At 36.5% G+C, this 18,287-nt stretch overlaps 1 protein-coding gene across 1 annotated transcript in view; it reads left to right on the top strand.

Annotated features, from left to right (window-relative positions):
• LOC139709602 (uncharacterized) overlaps nucleotides 1–18,287 on the top strand; it is a 49,449-nt gene that overhangs the window by 29,727 nt on the left and 1,435 nt on the right. The window contains exons 19-30 of the mRNA XM_071621562.1: nucleotides 1,672–1,812; nucleotides 2,297–2,422; nucleotides 3,028–3,159; nucleotides 5,336–5,461; nucleotides 7,402–7,518; nucleotides 8,682–8,936; nucleotides 10,182–10,310; nucleotides 11,183–11,308; nucleotides 12,755–12,883; nucleotides 13,751–13,863; nucleotides 15,796–16,014; nucleotides 16,536–16,658. Of these exons, the coding sequence (XP_071477663.1) occupies nucleotides 1,672–1,812; nucleotides 2,297–2,422; nucleotides 3,028–3,159; nucleotides 5,336–5,461; nucleotides 7,402–7,518; nucleotides 8,682–8,936; nucleotides 10,182–10,310; nucleotides 11,183–11,308; nucleotides 12,755–12,883; nucleotides 13,751–13,863; nucleotides 15,796–15,891 (1,490 nt within the window). The 3' untranslated portion in view covers nucleotides 15,892–16,014; nucleotides 16,536–16,658. The remainder of the gene's footprint in view (nucleotides 1–1,671; nucleotides 1,813–2,296; nucleotides 2,423–3,027; nucleotides 3,160–5,335; nucleotides 5,462–7,401; nucleotides 7,519–8,681; nucleotides 8,937–10,181; nucleotides 10,311–11,182; nucleotides 11,309–12,754; nucleotides 12,884–13,750; nucleotides 13,864–15,795; nucleotides 16,015–16,535; nucleotides 16,659–18,287) is intronic.

Here is an 18,287-nt window from a genome sequence, read left to right as displayed (position 1 = left end):
AATAAATAAATAAATAAATACATACATAAATAAATAAATAAATAAATAATGTGCAGTTCAATGTTTCCAGGCTAGCATGCCTGTACAGTGTCGGGGCGATCATAAACGGGCTGTTCACGATCGCCCCGACACTGTACAGGCATGCTAACCGGGAAACATTGAACTGCACATTACTTGAATATGAGACCATTCTGAAGTAAATAATTTTCACACAACAATAGATATAATTATGATGTACTTTTGAATGAATCCCACAAGGATTGGAACAATCATCCCACGCTATCCCTACTGATTCCCACTGATCAGTTACTAGCCCTCCCCCTTAAGTCATGGTTACCAAGTAGATTGCACTTCTATTATAAAAAATATGAAAATACCTCATCAAAGGTACAAGCTGAAATTGTGAATATCAAGGCAATGATATTAGATAATTTTCTAATAAATTTCAGACTTTATTGAAATCATGAAATTCAACAGTCTGTTATCTATTTCACAAACAGAATTTGAATAGTTTATGAATATTCATGAGCAATAGAACCAGTAGAAACCAATAGAAATCAACTGGAATCAACTGGTATCAGAGTGTCAATGTTTTAGTCACTGGGTTTAAACAGGGAGGTGGGAATTATCTCCCTGGTTTAAATCTGGAATGAAGTGGTAAGCAAGTCCAGTCAGGTACATGGGTTTCAAATTGTGTCAACTAACTGTTTGCATACAAACCAACACACATACACACACGCACACACACACAAACACACAAACACACACAAACTTGTTAAAATACAGTCTGTAAGTTAAATTGTCAACTGATTGAAATTGATTCCAGTTGAATTTAGTTGAAATCATTAAGAGTCCAAGTTAAATCATGTCAAATGTTTAGTTTTATGTTGTTTTGTTTACTTTTTAATTCAGTTTGATGAACTGATCGAATTCAAAAAGTAGACTTCAGCTGGTGTCATGAGCAATACTAGTACTGGTACCAGTATGACTAAACTGATATCAACTGGTACCAGGTACAAGACTCAAACTGGTATCAACTGGCAAACAATGAGACTTGAACTGGTATCCAACTTGTACCAGTAGATTGCAATTGGTATCAAGTGGTACCGTGGTACACATTGAGACTTGAACTGGTATCAATTTATAAACCAGTAGACTTCAATTGGTATCAACTGGTACACAATGAGACTTGAACTGGTATCAACTGGTACCAGTAAGACTTCAACTGGCAGGAACTGTTACCTACTAGTACAGAGTGATACTTGAACTGGTATCAACTGGTCACCACTAGACTTTTACTGGTTTCAACTGGTAAGCAGTACAACATCAACTGGTATAAACTGGTACCAGTATGATTAAACTGGTATCAACTGGTACCAGTACGACTTCAACTGGTATCAACTAGTACCAGTACGACTTCAATTTGTATTAACTAGTACCCGTACGACTTCAACTGGTATCAACTGGCTTCGCAATTAGAATTGCTTATTTTGTTACTGGAAAGTTGGAGTTGCCTTTTGGTTTTAACTGGTACCAGTTCATTGAGACTAGTTAAGACCAGTTAAGACCAGTAAAGACCAGTTGAAAATGCTTACTGGTTTCTACTGGTTTTTCGACCTGGAAATAATGTATAATGTTATCATTTACTGTTTGTCCCATTCTGTTTGGCAGTGGACCCGAATGCAACGTGCTCAGACGATTCCAATCCGTGTGGCAATAATACCATATGCGCCTTCATTGACGGCGTTTCCACATGTTTCTGCGATCAGGCGGGTTTCGGATACGAGACGCCAGAAAATACGTCATGTATTGGTATGTACTCGGTATTTGATAAATATGATATGACATGGTTATTTAGTTCCGTTTGAAAGTTTACCAATAAACTGAAAGCTTTGCCAGTAGCTGCCCGAGGAATTGATAACTTACTCGTTTCAGTTGTTGTCATGATAGCCAATAACTTCATCCTCTGTGCTACTGCATGTCTCTTGATTTTCATCATATCTGTAACCGTGATAGGATTTTTTTTAACTGTTAATCTTACTCTAATTCACTTTATTTGTGTTTTCATGGTGAGCACTGTGTCAAATTGTTCACCATCCTATTGTTAGTGTGAAATAAGTTTAGTTAACTTACGCTCCACTTGCCCCGTTTTGATCAATTATTACGGTGCTTGAATCCTCCTTTTTCCACTTGATGTATGAAACAAATGCTGCATCTTTCCCCACGAGCCTGCAGTGCACTGGCAATAATATTTGAACTACATTCCTCTCCCACCCCCCCCCCCCCTCCACTCCAGATATAAATGAATGCGTGGAAAACAACGTTTGTGGGGTGCGAGAACTGTGCAACAACACGGAAGGCTCTTTCGTATGCGGCTGCCCGGACGGTTTCGTACTCGCGGCGAATGAACGAGATTGTGAAGGTAAGGCACGTTCGGAGTTAGGTCCTATGGCCTCAAGGACGTGACACAAAGTACTTTCACTCTTCAAATAGTCAGTCACCATCAGTTTCAATAACAAATAAGGAACACCGTACATACAGTGACAGACGGAGGACTACAGGTACTTTGATAAAGCATAGCTAGTCAAGAAAGTTTATGATATTAAAGATCTGTTCAGTAGCTAAAAGTGGTACTGATATTCGTCATTGGGTGCAAGGAATGAACGAAGTGCATTAATAGAGTTAAGATGGAACGCAAAATGAGAGATCGGATATGGGACTCCATCTGTCTTCGTTCCCGTTTTTTCGATATTTAGGATGTGACTGTTTTGTGAAAACGTGTAAATTGCCCGGTTTCACAACGTTCTTAAAATGTGCACTTTTGACGACCTTTACTATGACCTGGTAGACCTATACCTTTTGCAACTTCCTGAAAGCGTGCCGATTCTCTCTAATTTTATGGAAACTTTAGCAAGGGGTGACGTCTCGCCATTCCAATAACATAACTTGGTAACTTTTCCCTTATATAGTGTGAAATTCACATTGCACTAATGCTAAATAATTTGTTTGTACCGCACCCTCTTGCAGACTTGGACGAATGTGAAAACGCGGCTCAAGTGTGTGCGGAGAACGCCGTATGTACGAACACTGAGGGGAGCTACACCTGTCGGTGCGAAGACGGGTACAGCGGATCCGGATATCTGAACGAGACGTGTGATGGTAAGCAGTCTTTGTACAGCTACTGTATCCAGTGTGTACAAGTCCGAAGTAGAGATGCGTTGCTTGACTTACATTCACTCTTTACATTCATTATTTTGTTAAGTTAGTGTGAACATATCGATCACATCTCAGTTAATTTTATCCTGTCTATTGGAGGCTTCTCTTCCCTTTCTCTTTCTCTCTATCGCTCTCTCTTTCTCCCCCGCTCTCTCTATCGCTCTCTCTTTCTGTGAATGTACATGATGCTCTTTCTTTTTAATCCTCATAAGCTTTTTATGCCTCCGCCACGAAGTGGTGCCGGAGGCATTATGTTTTCGGGTTGTCCGTCCGTCCGTCCGTCCTTCCGTCCGTCCGTCCGTCCGTCCGTCCGTCTTTCCGTCCGTCCGTCCTTCCGTCCGTAATGAATTTTGTGAACAGCGTAACTAAAAAACCTTTTGAGGTATCCTAATGAAACTTGGCATGTATGTGTATTAGGGGGTGAAGTTGTGCCTATCAACTTTTGGGTGCACATGCTCAAGGTCAAAGGTCAAAAGGTCAAGGTCAAATACGTAAAATGTCACTATTTCCACCATAACTATGCAATGCTTGAAGATATTTTCTTGAACCTTAGTGTATACATGTATTACCCAATTAAGATTCTCTGGTGAAAGTTTGGGGTCATGAGGTCAAAGGCCAAAGGTCAAAAGGTCAAGTAAAAATATTAAAACTTCACTTTTTTCTCCGTATCTTGGAAATTGTTCAAGGTATCTTCATGGAACATAGTATATATACATGTACTGACTGGCAGTGATTATCTAGAGAATTTAGGGTTCATGGGTCAAAGGTCAGGGGTCAAAGGTCAAGGGCAACACTTCGAAATTTTACTATTTCCCTCATATTTATGCAATGCCAGCAGGATTATTATTATTTTTTTTTTACACTTGGTGTATGCATGTATAACCTAATAGAGATTCTCTGGAAACTTTCTTTTTTCTTCTTTTTTTTTTGTTTGCCTCAAAGGTCAAAAGGTCAAAGATCTAGGGAAAGTGCTGAACTAACTTTTTCCTCCATATCTCAGAAGTGGCTCAAGTTATCTTGAAACTTACTATATATTTATGCATGTTGTGCCTGACAGTGATTATCCTATGAATTTTAGGGTCAAAGGCCAGATGAAAATGGTAACAATGAACTTTTCAATACAGAAATTGCACTTTTTCTCCTTACCTTGAAAATTACTCAATGCATTATAAACTTATGAATGGGTCAAAGTCAAGCTAAGTCCTTAAATCCCCAAATACATGCTCTCCTATTCATCCAATTCAACCTACAAATGTAGATCAAGGAAGGTGAATATTCAACATATTTGTGACAAACTTGTCATTTTAATATTTTGCCAATTTTGTGACAATGTAATCACACATTGTCTACATGTACATGTACTATAGACCTATTAGGGGAATCATGCATTATGGCGGAGGCATACCAGTCGCCTTAGCGACATTTCTAGTTTATCATTAGATTTTCTACTTCTTCAGTTAGTTCCATTCTAAAAACACAGCTTCCAAAACTGCAGAAACTCTGTAAGGACTATAACGACACCTGTTTTGTCTTTTTATTCTTTTTTTTTTCGTTCTCTGCTTCAAACGTTTTGTGAGGTTAAATTGTGAGGAGCAAAACACAATCATTTGTCAGTTTTGTGTCTTTTAATGTCAGTTTTGTGAATTTCAATCGTTATTTTTCTCATGCTCTAGTTTGCATGATTGGAATTCAATTGAACACTGATAGTGGCAGTTAAAGTAGAAAGAAGTGAAGCAGTGATAGATTTTCAGGCGCGCGTAGGTTAAAAAAGAAACAAAGAAACAAACAAAACGTTATGTTGTGACAACGCACGAGGGCCCCGTTTTATCAAAAGATATAATCGATTGTAAATTCCCTTACCACACAGGTTGTCATAGACTTATAACAGAAATCAACTATATAATCATTATAACTCTTCATAAAACAGGGCCCAGAGCAACTTTATGGAGACTATTATAGAGACTACTATAAAGTAGTCCGACGAAGCCTAAATATAAAACGGTGAAACGTAGCATTTGTAAGTAGAAACGTATCGAAGTATATCTGCATATGATATGCAGAATGCAAAATGAAATGAGTGAATACATTTTCACGTCCACATCCCAACTTTCTCCTGCAGATATTGATGAATGCAACTCAACAATGCCGGTTTGTGGAATTGACGCCATTTGTAACAACACCATTGGGTCTTATCTTTGCACGTGCCCCGATGGATATCTGGGTAACGCACAGACTCTGTGCGTGGGTAAGTCGCATGTCACGAGAATTGAATTTCACCTTCGCGGGAGGCAAAGAAAAAAAATAACAAAGAAGTTATATAGGACATAGTTAGGTTTCCGTGTCTCAGTTTGTTTTGTAACTCCGCTTTTTATATGTTTAATGATATCATCTATCATGCATTTTGTTATAATTCCGTGAGTGTGTGTGTGTGGGATGGGGTGGGGGATGCCCCTAATACAAGCTTCTTCTTCTTCTCTTTTTAAGCATTGTTCCGCATTTCCAGCATTTCCATAAACTCAAAATATTTTTTGAACTTATAGATCTTGTTTATTCTAATTTGATTTATGCATTCAATTTCTGTTAAAAAAAGATGAGGGAGGTTCTGTTGGAAATGGAAAAATAAATGAATGAAAAAAGAAAAGTTTTCGATGTCACCATGTATCATAGAGTAAGTTCAATTCATCGTAATATTCTGCGTAACAGGTATTTTTCATTACTTATCCGGTATGTCCACAAGTGCATAATAATCATAGCATATATCTTAAAAAACCTTGTCTTCACTATCATCTACCCTCTAATGTCACAGACACCAGGATAGAGAAAACTGCAAAGTAAGAAAATTTGGATTTAAGAAGATTAAACAGAAAATTGTTTTAAAAACATGAGAAGCCTCTTGTTGGAACTTAAATTCTTGGTATGTTTTAAATTGGGACTTCTCGATTTCCGTGCCCCATGTAACCAAGGTGTTTTGACTTGACCCACTGGCAGGAATAAACCTGAAAGGTAGGGACCCCATGGAAGAACAGTTGTATTTTTATTTTTTTTTTTTTGATACGGATGAATGGGCAGCCCTCATTTCTTTTTACAGCATATGTATTTTTTTTTGCATATTTTATTTTCTATTTGAATACGGAAATAAAAGATAACAACAACAACAGCAAAAATAAACCTTATCGGTACAGGGGCCTTGCAGCTGGGTTACCCAGTGCTTGAACACTATTTCAATCATCTCTGTATTCAGTGGAATAGGTAAAAGATAAGGGTTTAATAACATATTATTTCTTTGTGATGTCGTAAAAAACTTATCTACGATCGAATTTATGGCATGCCCTCAAGGGACGCCATAGGGAAACTGCATCGAGATTGCATTTGTCTTGAAGCGCAGATCAAAGTCAAGCTACCGTGGACTATTTTCTGTTATTTCAATATGGAATATCATGTGACTGATGTAGGAAACCAAAAACCAAATATGAATGTGGATTAAATGAAAGCAGCAATATTAGTAGAACACATCAGTGAAATTTTGAAGAAAATCAGACAATCGATTCAGACGGTATGACATTTTAAATTTGCGGTGCCGTCATCGCTGGACAGAAAACTATTAGAGTTCTTGACGTCATTTTTTAGGAACACGATATAAAGAAAATATAAGGAGCTTTGACAGAATTTTCGAAACGTCAGAAGAAGCGAAATTTCATTTTTCTTGAAAGTACACATTCTATCGACTTGTTTATATGTTTAGGGTAATATCATTCCGCCCTACTTTCTGAACGAGGTCAAGTTATCTTTAACTTTGTTAGAAGTATTGAATTCTGTTTATATATTCTTTATATCGTTGTCCTGAAGTGACGTCACAAACTGTTGCAGGCTATTCATTTAGCGATGGCGGCACTGAAACTTTAGAAATTCATAACTTTTGAATGGATTGTTCGATTTCCTCAAACTTCCTCTGATGTGTTCTACCAATCTATATTGCTGCATTCACTCAATTCACACATATATTTGGGTGAACTTGTCCTGTAAAGGAAATAAGAAAGAGCCGAAGTGTATACTGACTCTGACTTTGGCGTAATGTAGTGATCATAATATAGCGATCAATTAGTCAAACACCTGATCGATCTAGCATTTTCCCATTCAGTTAGTCATTTAATTCAGCTAATTATTAAATAATCTTGGTATTTACAGATATCGATGAGTGTTTTGAGGGAGAATGTGATGTCAATGCAGACTGTGCCAACTCTCCCGGTTCATTCAACTGCTCCTGTCGCGCCGGATACATGGGAACGGGTTTGAATTGCACAGGTAGGGCCTACGTTTTGCCTGCCATGAAAAGTATACATTGGAATGCATTTCGCTACTTGTTCGTTTTGCATTTCGATACTTTTTCGTTTTGCACGATATTTCGTAGACGTATTTCCTGTTATGACAGTATGTCCTCCCTCCCCCCCCCCCAAAAAAAAAAGAAACATATACAATATCAGATTTCGGCATTAATAACTTTCAGTATGATTAAACTGTCTGAATGCTACTTCCGGGACTAAAAATATAACATCTTTCCTATATTTTGCAGAAAGCCCTATTCAATTGGGTTAAGTGGTCACAGAGAAATGTGGATCGTTGTAAACCATGTCATGGGTCTGTTTCTTCCAAGTTTAACACTTGGATGCTCTTGGAACAGTACTGCATATTAATGTGTGAACACAATGGACAGAACCTGGAGGGGAAAGGATTCCTGATATGCTTTACAAAGTACCTGATTTCTCTTTGACCACTGAAGCAAATCGGATGGGATATTTTCTGTTGCGGAGAGTCGGGTCGGGGGGGGGGGGACATATGGTATATATAGGGGCCTATACATATGCATATATATTTGTATATACAATATGATGTCTATGCATATATATTTATATACACAATATAATATATATATATATATATATATATATATGTATATATATATGTATATATATATATATATATATATATATATATATATATATATATATGGTCTCCAAGTGTTGGTGTGATAATAACATCAAAAATAAAACTGAAACCAAGCTCATGGTGTAATCACCAACAGTTTATTTCTGCACACAAATTTTCGAGCCGTTCGCTTTTTCTCAGTTGTATAGACAGATATCAACCTATGAAGGTTAATACATCCAGCTAGTGTCAGAGACAATATATTGACAGTCTTCAATTTGAAATTTGAAGTTGTATGATAATTATATAAAACGTTACGTAATCCTTTTTATTGCACATCGAGGTACTGATCATGAGTAAAGTGATCATAAGCAAAGTAATATTATTGATAACACAAATTTCGCAAAATCATACGAATCAAACCTTCATTATCGGCCTGTTAACCATTAGGTTTACAAGTCATGATATCCCTTTCCCCTCCTGGATGTTTTCTTTTTATTGTTTTGTTTTATTTTCCTTATCTCTCTTCTTTGTCACCGTAGATGTTAACGAGTGTGTCAGCACGCCCGAGGTGTGTGCCACAAATGCTACGTGCTCAAACACCATTGGTTCATTTACGTGCATGTGCGAAGACGGGCTTAGGGGGAACGCGTATGGTAACAATTCCTGTAACGACATCGACGAGTGTACTGAGCAGCCGGACATCTGTCACGCAAACGCTGTGTGCGACAATGTGGATGGCAGTTACACGTGCACCTGCGAAAATGGTTACCAAGGAGACGGCACGTCGTGTGAAGGTACGATACAACGAAAAACATTACAGCATATACAACGCACACTATTTTGAGTTTCACAGAAGAATTAAGTCGCGAAGTGATGACGTCACAATCTTTTTTTTTTTATGGCTTACGTTTGAACCAGGTGTGAGCATGGTCGGCAACAATAGTGTTCGCAAACTGGGCCAGGTGAGGTTGTTCAGAAGCAGTAGCCATTGCGATGATTAGCTATGACATCACACGTCGGTACTCATTTGAAAAAAAAAATGCCTTTCGTTTGATTATTTTACAATTGCACCTTTAAGTCACCCATGCAAGCGTGTCAGATCCAAACAGTATGTTGATATTTTGGAAAGGACATAATACTGAATAGCCGATAGCACTGATTCATAAAAGCATGTGACACTCAAAGTGGAAAGTATACCATAACCATAACTTTATTTCATGTTTGATCTCGATGGAACTTTTACCATTCTGTTCGATTCACTTCACTCGTGTTAGCAAAGTCATCATGACTTTTTTTTTTTCAAAAGACAGAATTTATTGTTTATTTATTATTTATTTCTCGAAGCAACATAATTATACAGAGGATGGATGAAATACATGAGTAATACTTGAACACCATATAAAGCCATTTCTTTGATACAAACAATTTAAACACTTATCTGCGGTTTTTTTTTTCATTTTTTCGAATATTCAAGTAACTCCTTATTAGCAAAAATACGATGAATGAATATACTATAATCATAATGTTTTCTACCATCAAGTCATCATAACTTGCTCTTTAAGTTATGAATTGAAACATCAAACCGAGAAAGAAGATCAAATGGAAATCAGTGGACATCAAGATGGTCTCTATCGTTTAATGTGATCCCCTGAAGCGCAATTACAGGGCCCTGTTTTATGAAGAGTTATAATTGATTAAGAAGTTTATATCTATCATAAGTCTATGGCAACCTGTGTGGTATATAAGGACATTTATAATCGATTCTATCTTTTGATAAAACGGGGCCCAGATGTATCAAAATAGTTAATTCGATCTGATACAAATAAAGGACCAATAGAAAGACAGAAAAAAATGTCAACGGTCATTTAAAAAAAAAAAAACATGTAAGGAATGATAGGTTTCTGTAGAGCCACTCTTTGAGAGGTCGTTAGATAGCTGATAACGTATCATTAAGTGACAACAAACGATTACGTCTCGCCGGAATTTATCGTGAAGCTCCGGAGATGCTCCATGTTATCTTGACTCATTTCACTCTTCAGATATCAACGAGTGCGAAGATGATAACTTCTGTGGGTCCAATTCTATGTGCGACGATACGATCGGTTCTGCGTTTTGCACCTGTGAAGACGGCTTCCAGTCTCAGACGGACAACGGGAAAAATTGTCAAGGTGGGATATGACTTGGTACAGTGTGCTCCCCTTATAACGAATACGTTTATAACGAAATTCTCGTTACAACGAAGTACTCGTTACAACGAAGTAAAAATGTAGCTTTATCTAATGTAACTTTCGCCTATAATGAAATTTTGCTTCAACAAAAGAAAGCTTAGTTATACAACGGGAATTGGAATCATGGTCTAATATCGGAGTAGTCGTGGTGATCCTATCAGATCTTGATGTCAGTAGTATTTGATTTGATCTGACTTGATTTGATTTGATTTGATTCATTGGCTCCTGCGTTATCGTTGTAAATGCACGTACATTGGGATATACCGTATGTTAAAAAAAATTCAACGGTGCCCTTCACAAGATATCTTTAAAAATATTGCATCAATCTAAATACAAATTCAGGGTATGAAACTATAGCTCATTGCCGACGTCTTACAGAAAACCCCATTCGATTTGCTTCAGTGGTCAAAGAGAAATACGGAATTTTGTAGAGGATGTCGGGAATATCTTCCCTCCAAGTTCTGTCTATTATTCACACACAAGATGATCGAAATGCCAGCTTTGAAGAATCAGACTCATGACATGCTTTACAAAAATCCACATTTCTCTGTGACCACTTAACCAACTCGAATGGGGATTTCTGCAAAACAGAGCTAAAATGTTATATTTTAAGACCCTGAAGTAGCATATAAAATAGTTAATCATATTGGGTGTTTTCAATGCGAAAATCTAATTGTAATTTTTTTGGGGACATACTGCAGTATGTATCTTATAAACTCTCTTCATCAATTCCCTCCTTCCTGCTCTCTCCCTCCCTCCCTCCCTCTCTATCTCTCTCTCTCTCTCTCTCTCTCTCTCTCTCTGAATCACAGACTTTGATGAATGTATGATTGGAGTTGACCTTTGTCCTGAAGTTTCGACATGCGTTAACACACCTGGAGATTACAATTGCACTTGCGACGACGGTTACGAGAACATGGGCCCAAAGACATGCATGGGTAAGATCCTTAATAGAGAGACAACGAAAAAACACGCAATAGAATACACCAGCTTTCACTCTTGCTCGTATTACATTCCTTGCCAAGATGTAGGTTGCTTTGTAACCTTCAGATTGTGGTTAGATTTCAACGCAAAAGTATTGTAGTCGTTATTGCGCGTAACTTAAATGTACAAATCTCATTAATATTGAAATAACATTCGGGCAGAATGGACTAATAAACAATTAAGCCCAATTCAATCCATATTCAAAGAGACGTTAAAGGGACGGTAAAGTACTAGTTGAGATGATAAATTCAGCGTTTAACTTTTTGTGAGATACTCTGAGAAACCACTTTATAAATGTTAAAAAACGTACAATTCTATAACAAATAGTCATTATTTTGGGGGGATGAAAATCCAGTGTGAAATGGCCGAGATATCCAAAACAGAGTAAAACAAAGCGACCATAATAAAAAGATGGGTCCTATCCTATACTAGGATCGCTTTGTTATGGATATCAGTCAATTGAAAACCAATTTGCAGCTCATCAACTTTGAATTCCGTATAATTATGCTCTTTTTCATATTTTGTAAGAGGTTTCCCATTCTCTCGAAAAGTCATCATACAAAAACATTGGAAACATCAACACCATCTAAACCGAAACTTTACAATTGAAAAAAGTGAAAATAAACCTTTGAATTGAATTGAATGCTGTACGAAACTTCAATATTCTGTATCCCTTTTGGTTGTAATGAAATGTGTACTATCTGCTGATTGATTTTACTCTGTTTATTAATGTCATCTTAATCATAAAGTTGGATTGGACGGCAACGACCAACAATGTTGATCATCTATACAGACTTTGTGGCTTAGGCCTATGCGTGCGTTCCATAAAGCGCGACGAATAGTTATGTTATTTAACAAGTCTATCTTACAGTACAGAACTACTAGAAAAGGTGAAAGCGCCCTGCGCGTGTTGTGTCAACCCAAAGAGGGCACATCCTCAACACTGTACTAGATGGCTGACTCTACAATTCGTGGGCATGCAGAGAGAGGTCCGCCATTTGGGGGGGGGGGGAACATGTCTGCGGAAAAGTACCCGGATGTACAGTTCCACGCTTCGCAGTTTCACACTTGTCAAGCATAAACCTCTTTGTGTTAGCCACAAATTGCAGCTGAAAGCATACTTTTCACCACAGCGCGTGTTCACCACCAAATTTAGCAATTATTGGTCTCACTTCTGCCACATCAAAGTGTCAAATACTATAACATAGCCGCATGGATTGGTTAAACGAGAGCGGTCGTATTATTGACATAAAGAGAAACAAAATATGTTAGCTTATTTCCCTGATTAGGTTTCTAGCTTCATTACAGTTAATCTTTAACATTTCCAAAAGTCATCACCCCGATCGCAGTGTCATCCCTAACACGTCGTGACATTATGTGATGTTTGTCTTATCATCTAGACATAGACGAATGCCAAAACAACCTTCACAACTGCCAAGCGGCAGATAACCGTGTGTGCTTCAACGTACCCGGTAATTTCACCTGTGTGTGTGCCGAAATGTTTGCGGAGAGAGATGGGACTTGTGTCGGTAAGTCGTCAAATTTCTTTCTCTGCTTTTATTACATAAAATGTATCATCTAATATTCTGACTACAATTCGAAAGGATGAGCTAATGCACTAGGACCTGTCGGTGATTACCCAGTGATTGTCAGAATTTGTAGACACGTTCATACGCACGATCGCTGTACAATATTGTACGCAGTGGTTGTATCGATACCAGCGTCATCGTCATGAATTTTTCGTAGGGTTTGAACACACCATCTTCAAGATCTCTTGTGTCATGTCATTGGCAATTAGTTGACAAATTTTGGAAGGATCAAAATCAATGTCGTCCTTGAAGTGATTCGTCAACATAATGCAAATTTTAATGTTAGAGTATAATGTTCAATGATAAATGTTGAGAAGCATACACGTGACATGATCAGCACTAAGATAACTTCTTAAGACATAATAACTCCCTAGTCTAGGTCCTCAACGTAGGAACGTCGTCCTTTCGACGAATTCTAGGGGAGGGGAAATGGGAAGGGGAATATCTCAATGTTCTTCTGGAAAAAAATTTAAAAAAAAAATCCAAAGTTCTGCTCTGTACACTCCTTTGCATTGTTTCGAAAGCTGTTTCGAAAGCTGGAAAAATCTTCCGTGGTAACAACGGGTCAAGACTAATGTAAACTCGAATCAGAATGGAAAAGTACGCCACATTATGCTAGATGAATATTCGAAAAACTATGATAATAGATTTCGTGCTTTTTCAAGAAGGGTAGTGTTGTAGACATTTGATTTGCTTTCGAAAGTTGACGTCATTTGAAGATTGCAATTAGGTCTAAAGTGATAACTTCTCTCTTACATTCTCCCTCTTCCATCCTTCCTTTCCTTTTTTTTCTCTATTTCTTTTAAGCTGCCGAAACGTACCCACTGGTGGTGATGTTCACGACTATAATGGGGTTTACGGTTGCCTCTGATCCTACGAGGATACAGAGTATCGACAATCAGAATCGACTAGCTAATAATGTAAGTATTGCGTATGCATGTGTGCATGTGTGCGTGTGAGGCCTTCTTTTTTTTTCTCTCTCTCTCTCTATATGCTCTCCCTCTGCTCGTATGATTATATATGATTGGACATTCATATGTATAAAAGAAATAAGTGAATACATAAGCTATATGTATATAATATATGTATGTATATATATATACGATGTATGTATATATATATATATATAATGTATATATATATATCATTTTATATATGAAATACAATTATGACTATCATCATTACTATCAATTTAATTACGAACATTATCTTTCCTATTAAGCACTAACTGGCTCTTCTCAAGATGTTTCTATTTGAAATGTATTATGAATGAGTTTTGGTTTTCCAAACTGCAACGTCAACAGCATATGCAGTACATTTCCTTTATCAAATGTTCAAAGTTCAAATTTATATTCATTTCCATCAAATAAACAGAGAAATTATATGCAATGTTTAAGCACAATATGTTTTTGATAATTGCAAAAACGTACATTTATAAAATACTTGTTCAAATGAGTAAAAATGGAAAAAATAAATTTCTAAATATAGATATGCTTACCAAAGAAGTTAATTAAGGATGAGAATGGAAATGGGGGGGGGGTCCATCTATTTTTAGATGGACTCTCAGAAGATGCGTAAGACAGCGTAGGATGAATTAACGAAGCTACAAACCAATATAAAACAAAATCAGACAAACCTCAGTCGACTGACATGAAATCATATTAGGAAGGAAAAAAGAAAAACAAAAAGAAGAAGAAATGAAACTACAGCACGTGTCATCTTGGACATAAGCAAACTGCTGATGTAAGAGTAGACATGATAGAATACAACCTGGATTGAATGAGCGGACAAAAAAGGAGAGAATATACACATTGGTATATACGGTACAGAGGATGACTTTTGTTTGTCAGATTGTTTTACTCTAATAAAACAATGATTGATACATAATTGTTTAAAGTCTTACAAAATGATGACTTGGTTGAGATGATAAAAACGAACCTAATTCAATTGTGTGTTATAAGCTAAAAATTATTTCTATTTTTTTTTCTTGAAAGATTTCAAAGTTTTAGCTGTTGTTATATTGTTATGAATTCTAGTTAATACTTCTTCCCATATTAGATGAATGTGTTCTGAGCTGGCAAAGTTCTAAATAAAAATGGCAAATGGAAATCATTCGATCGTCATGTTGGAAAGTTGTGAATTGATTGATTTCTTCGAAACATTATTTCAAATACATTTGGAAGATTTGGAAGATTTGGAAGATAACAAAGTTGTACATAAATTGTCCTAGGTTAAACAAATACAAATTTATAGTTTTCAATATTTTGTGTTCAAAAAAATAACAGGTGAGTATATGAGAAAAAATGGGAGTATAACATGTCATGACACGGAGTGATTTCTTCTGTAACAGAAATAATCTATCTCAGAGTATTTGATGTGTATTTCTCCACGCGAGAATACCATAATTAAAACATGGCAATATTATGGAAAATTATAATGAAAGCACCAATGTTTCGTGAGATAATTTTACAGATACTATCAATATGAAATTTCAATGAACACTTATTATCGACTGTTTTTCCAAGAAACTTAACATGGGAAATATTTTCCAGTGGAGTACCATCAAAAACAATATCAACAGGTAGTGCCTCAGTAGACTTGCTAAAGAGCATATTTATTTAGGTGTGTGGTTTTTTTTTTGTTTTGTTTTTTTTTTTTTGGAGATTGGCGGATAATTTATTTGCTTTTATCCATTGGGCAATATTTTCTAATTCTGATTTTTTTTTTTCATTTTCAACACTCTCCCTTACCACAGTACGGTAGTGATATACACTATAAATCATAAGCACTATCTTATAATTATATATAGCGGGCAATCATCATTGCTGTGTTTTCCTCATTCGAATGCCCAGGTTCTCGCGCACCTGAAACTGCAGCCAGAGACGGAAGACACGCTGGCTGTGTCGGTCTACAACTTCACGCTGCTGGGGGTCAGCTCTTGGAAGTGACCTTCCGAGTGGACGTAGAGCAGGGTAGTAATCTGACTGACCAGAGCTTGGAGACGATCTTTTTGGCTAGTCTGGAGGCTCCCACGTACCTTCTGGAACCGGACAACCTCGTCCAAATTGAAGGTACAGTAATACCATGTTATACATTTGAAATTCGATATCAGTGTGAAGATGACTTTACCCGTCAAAAAAATTCCTGCAATTCCAGTTTGATGCATCATATTTCTCTTAGACTTGCATCATTTTATATGAATGTAACATCACAAGAAAGCCTGATTAATCATTTTTGCAAGGACAACTCACTTAATTACATTATGCATTCCTGGAATGCGCAATCCGACTGAGCATAAGGAGAGGTCAAATATGAAATGTTGCAAAATAGATCAAAGTGTTATGCCAAACAGTGTAATACTTACATTGTACTGTCTTTTCAAGGAGGACAGTCTGCTTCAAAAGAGTGTATTACGAGATTATCAGGCTTCATCCATAAAGTCCTCACTTGATAACACCATGGAACTATGTATAGTAGCTCCATGGAGGCGCAGAGCTAGCGCTCAAAATGACAGGCTTGTTATGCAAAAATTGACAATTAAAACTCTCTGCTTGATCAATTTTGCTGTTGTCTTTGTCTGTATTTTTCGCAGATGTCAATGAATGCTTGCAATTTCCCGACATATGCAGCAGCAACGGTCAGTGTATTAATACCATTGAAGGCTACAACTGTTCCTGTGACGACGGCTACATGGATGTAGGAGGCATTTGCATGGGTTTGTACAAGTTTCGCCACACGATTGATTGATTGATTGATTGATTTTATTTTCTGTGTAAAAACAACATTCCGTATAAAAATAACATGGCCCATATTCAGCGATGCCAACATGGCATCGCTGGTCTTCCATGGGGTCCAGAACATGGAAGTTATACAAATACAATATGAGATTGTGAAATACATAACTCGTAAACATGGAGATGTTTAAAATACATAAATTGAGACAGAGAAAAAACCAACAACAACAACATCGCATATTACAGCTGATACAAGCAAATAACAACAACAACAAAAAAGGATACAAGGGAAAAAGAAAGGGAAAATAATAATTAATACTTATAATAACCTGTACTAATTCAAATATTCAGTACTAACTCTTTTTCATCAACAAAGAGAAAAAAATGAATCAACGGGACAGTAACCTTAAAACGTATAGTTATTCTAGATTTGAATAGATAAACACCGGGGGAAATCTTGATATCCATATTCAAGAAGGTCATTACATTCCTTAGCATATTTGTATTTTGATGATTTCTTCAAATATTCAGTTCTAGGTTTGGGAAGTCTTCATTTTTGTCCGAAGGGGAGGGATAGGAATGAGTTACAAATTCAAATTCATCTTTTGAATAAGACGGAGTCAAATTATTCATTATACATAAAAGTAAGGGAGTGATAATTGATCACTTATTTCTAAATGTGTTTGGCTGCGTGATTGTACGAACGTCTTTTGAGTCGATTTCTTTTGATTTGCCTTACTGGAAATATTAGCATTACAACACAACAAACTGCTTTTACATCTTAGAAATCTGTAATTCATAGCAGGTTTAAGTATTGGAGCATAAAATGGGGGAATTTTCTTTTTTTCAAATGATAGAATTCATTGATTTTTCGAACCAATATAATTATACAGAGGATGGATGAAACACATCCGAATTCTCGAAGGTGGTACAAATGAAACCATGGTTTAAACCATGGACAAAAACAATGGAGCGCCAAGTGTCGCATGGAATATTTCGTTACGAAATCAGTCATTTTGTCGATGAAATGTTTATTTTGAAACGAAATGACAACATTTTGTAACTAAATGAACATTTCGTCCGCGAAATGATAATTTCGTAACGAAACGGTCATTTTGTCGACGAAATGACCAATTTCGTAACGAAATATTCCTTGCGACACTTGGCGCTCCATGGTTTTTGTCCATGGTTTAAACCATGGTTTCATTTGTACTACCTTCGTGAATTCGGGCCATAATGATTACTTCAACACAATATAAAGCTATTTCTTTGGTACAGACAATTTAAACAAATATCTGTGTGTTTTTTTGTTTTTTCATTTTTTTCCAAATATTCAAGTAACTCCTTCACTAACAAAAATATCATGAATGGATATACACTATTATTATAATGTTTTCTACCATCGCTGCACAATACATAATTATATTCACTATGAATATATTATTCGATGGATATCATGCCGGATAATAATTGTCTTCCTTTCTATACATTATTTGTCTATTGTATACGCTATTGAGAACGGTAACTAGTAACTATAATACACTGGAATTAGCATTACAACACAACAAACTGCTTTAACATCTTAGAAATTTGCAATTCAAAGCAGGTTT

This window comes from Diadema antillarum, unplaced genomic scaffold (assembly GCF_040938485.1).
Source record: "Diadema antillarum isolate AM-2024a unplaced genomic scaffold, OU_Dant_1.0 seq00001454_RagTag, whole genome shotgun sequence".
Lineage (NCBI taxonomy): Eukaryota > Metazoa > Echinodermata > Echinoidea > Diadematoida > Diadematidae > Diadema > Diadema antillarum.
This window is presented reverse-complemented; position numbering and strand designations above follow the sequence as displayed.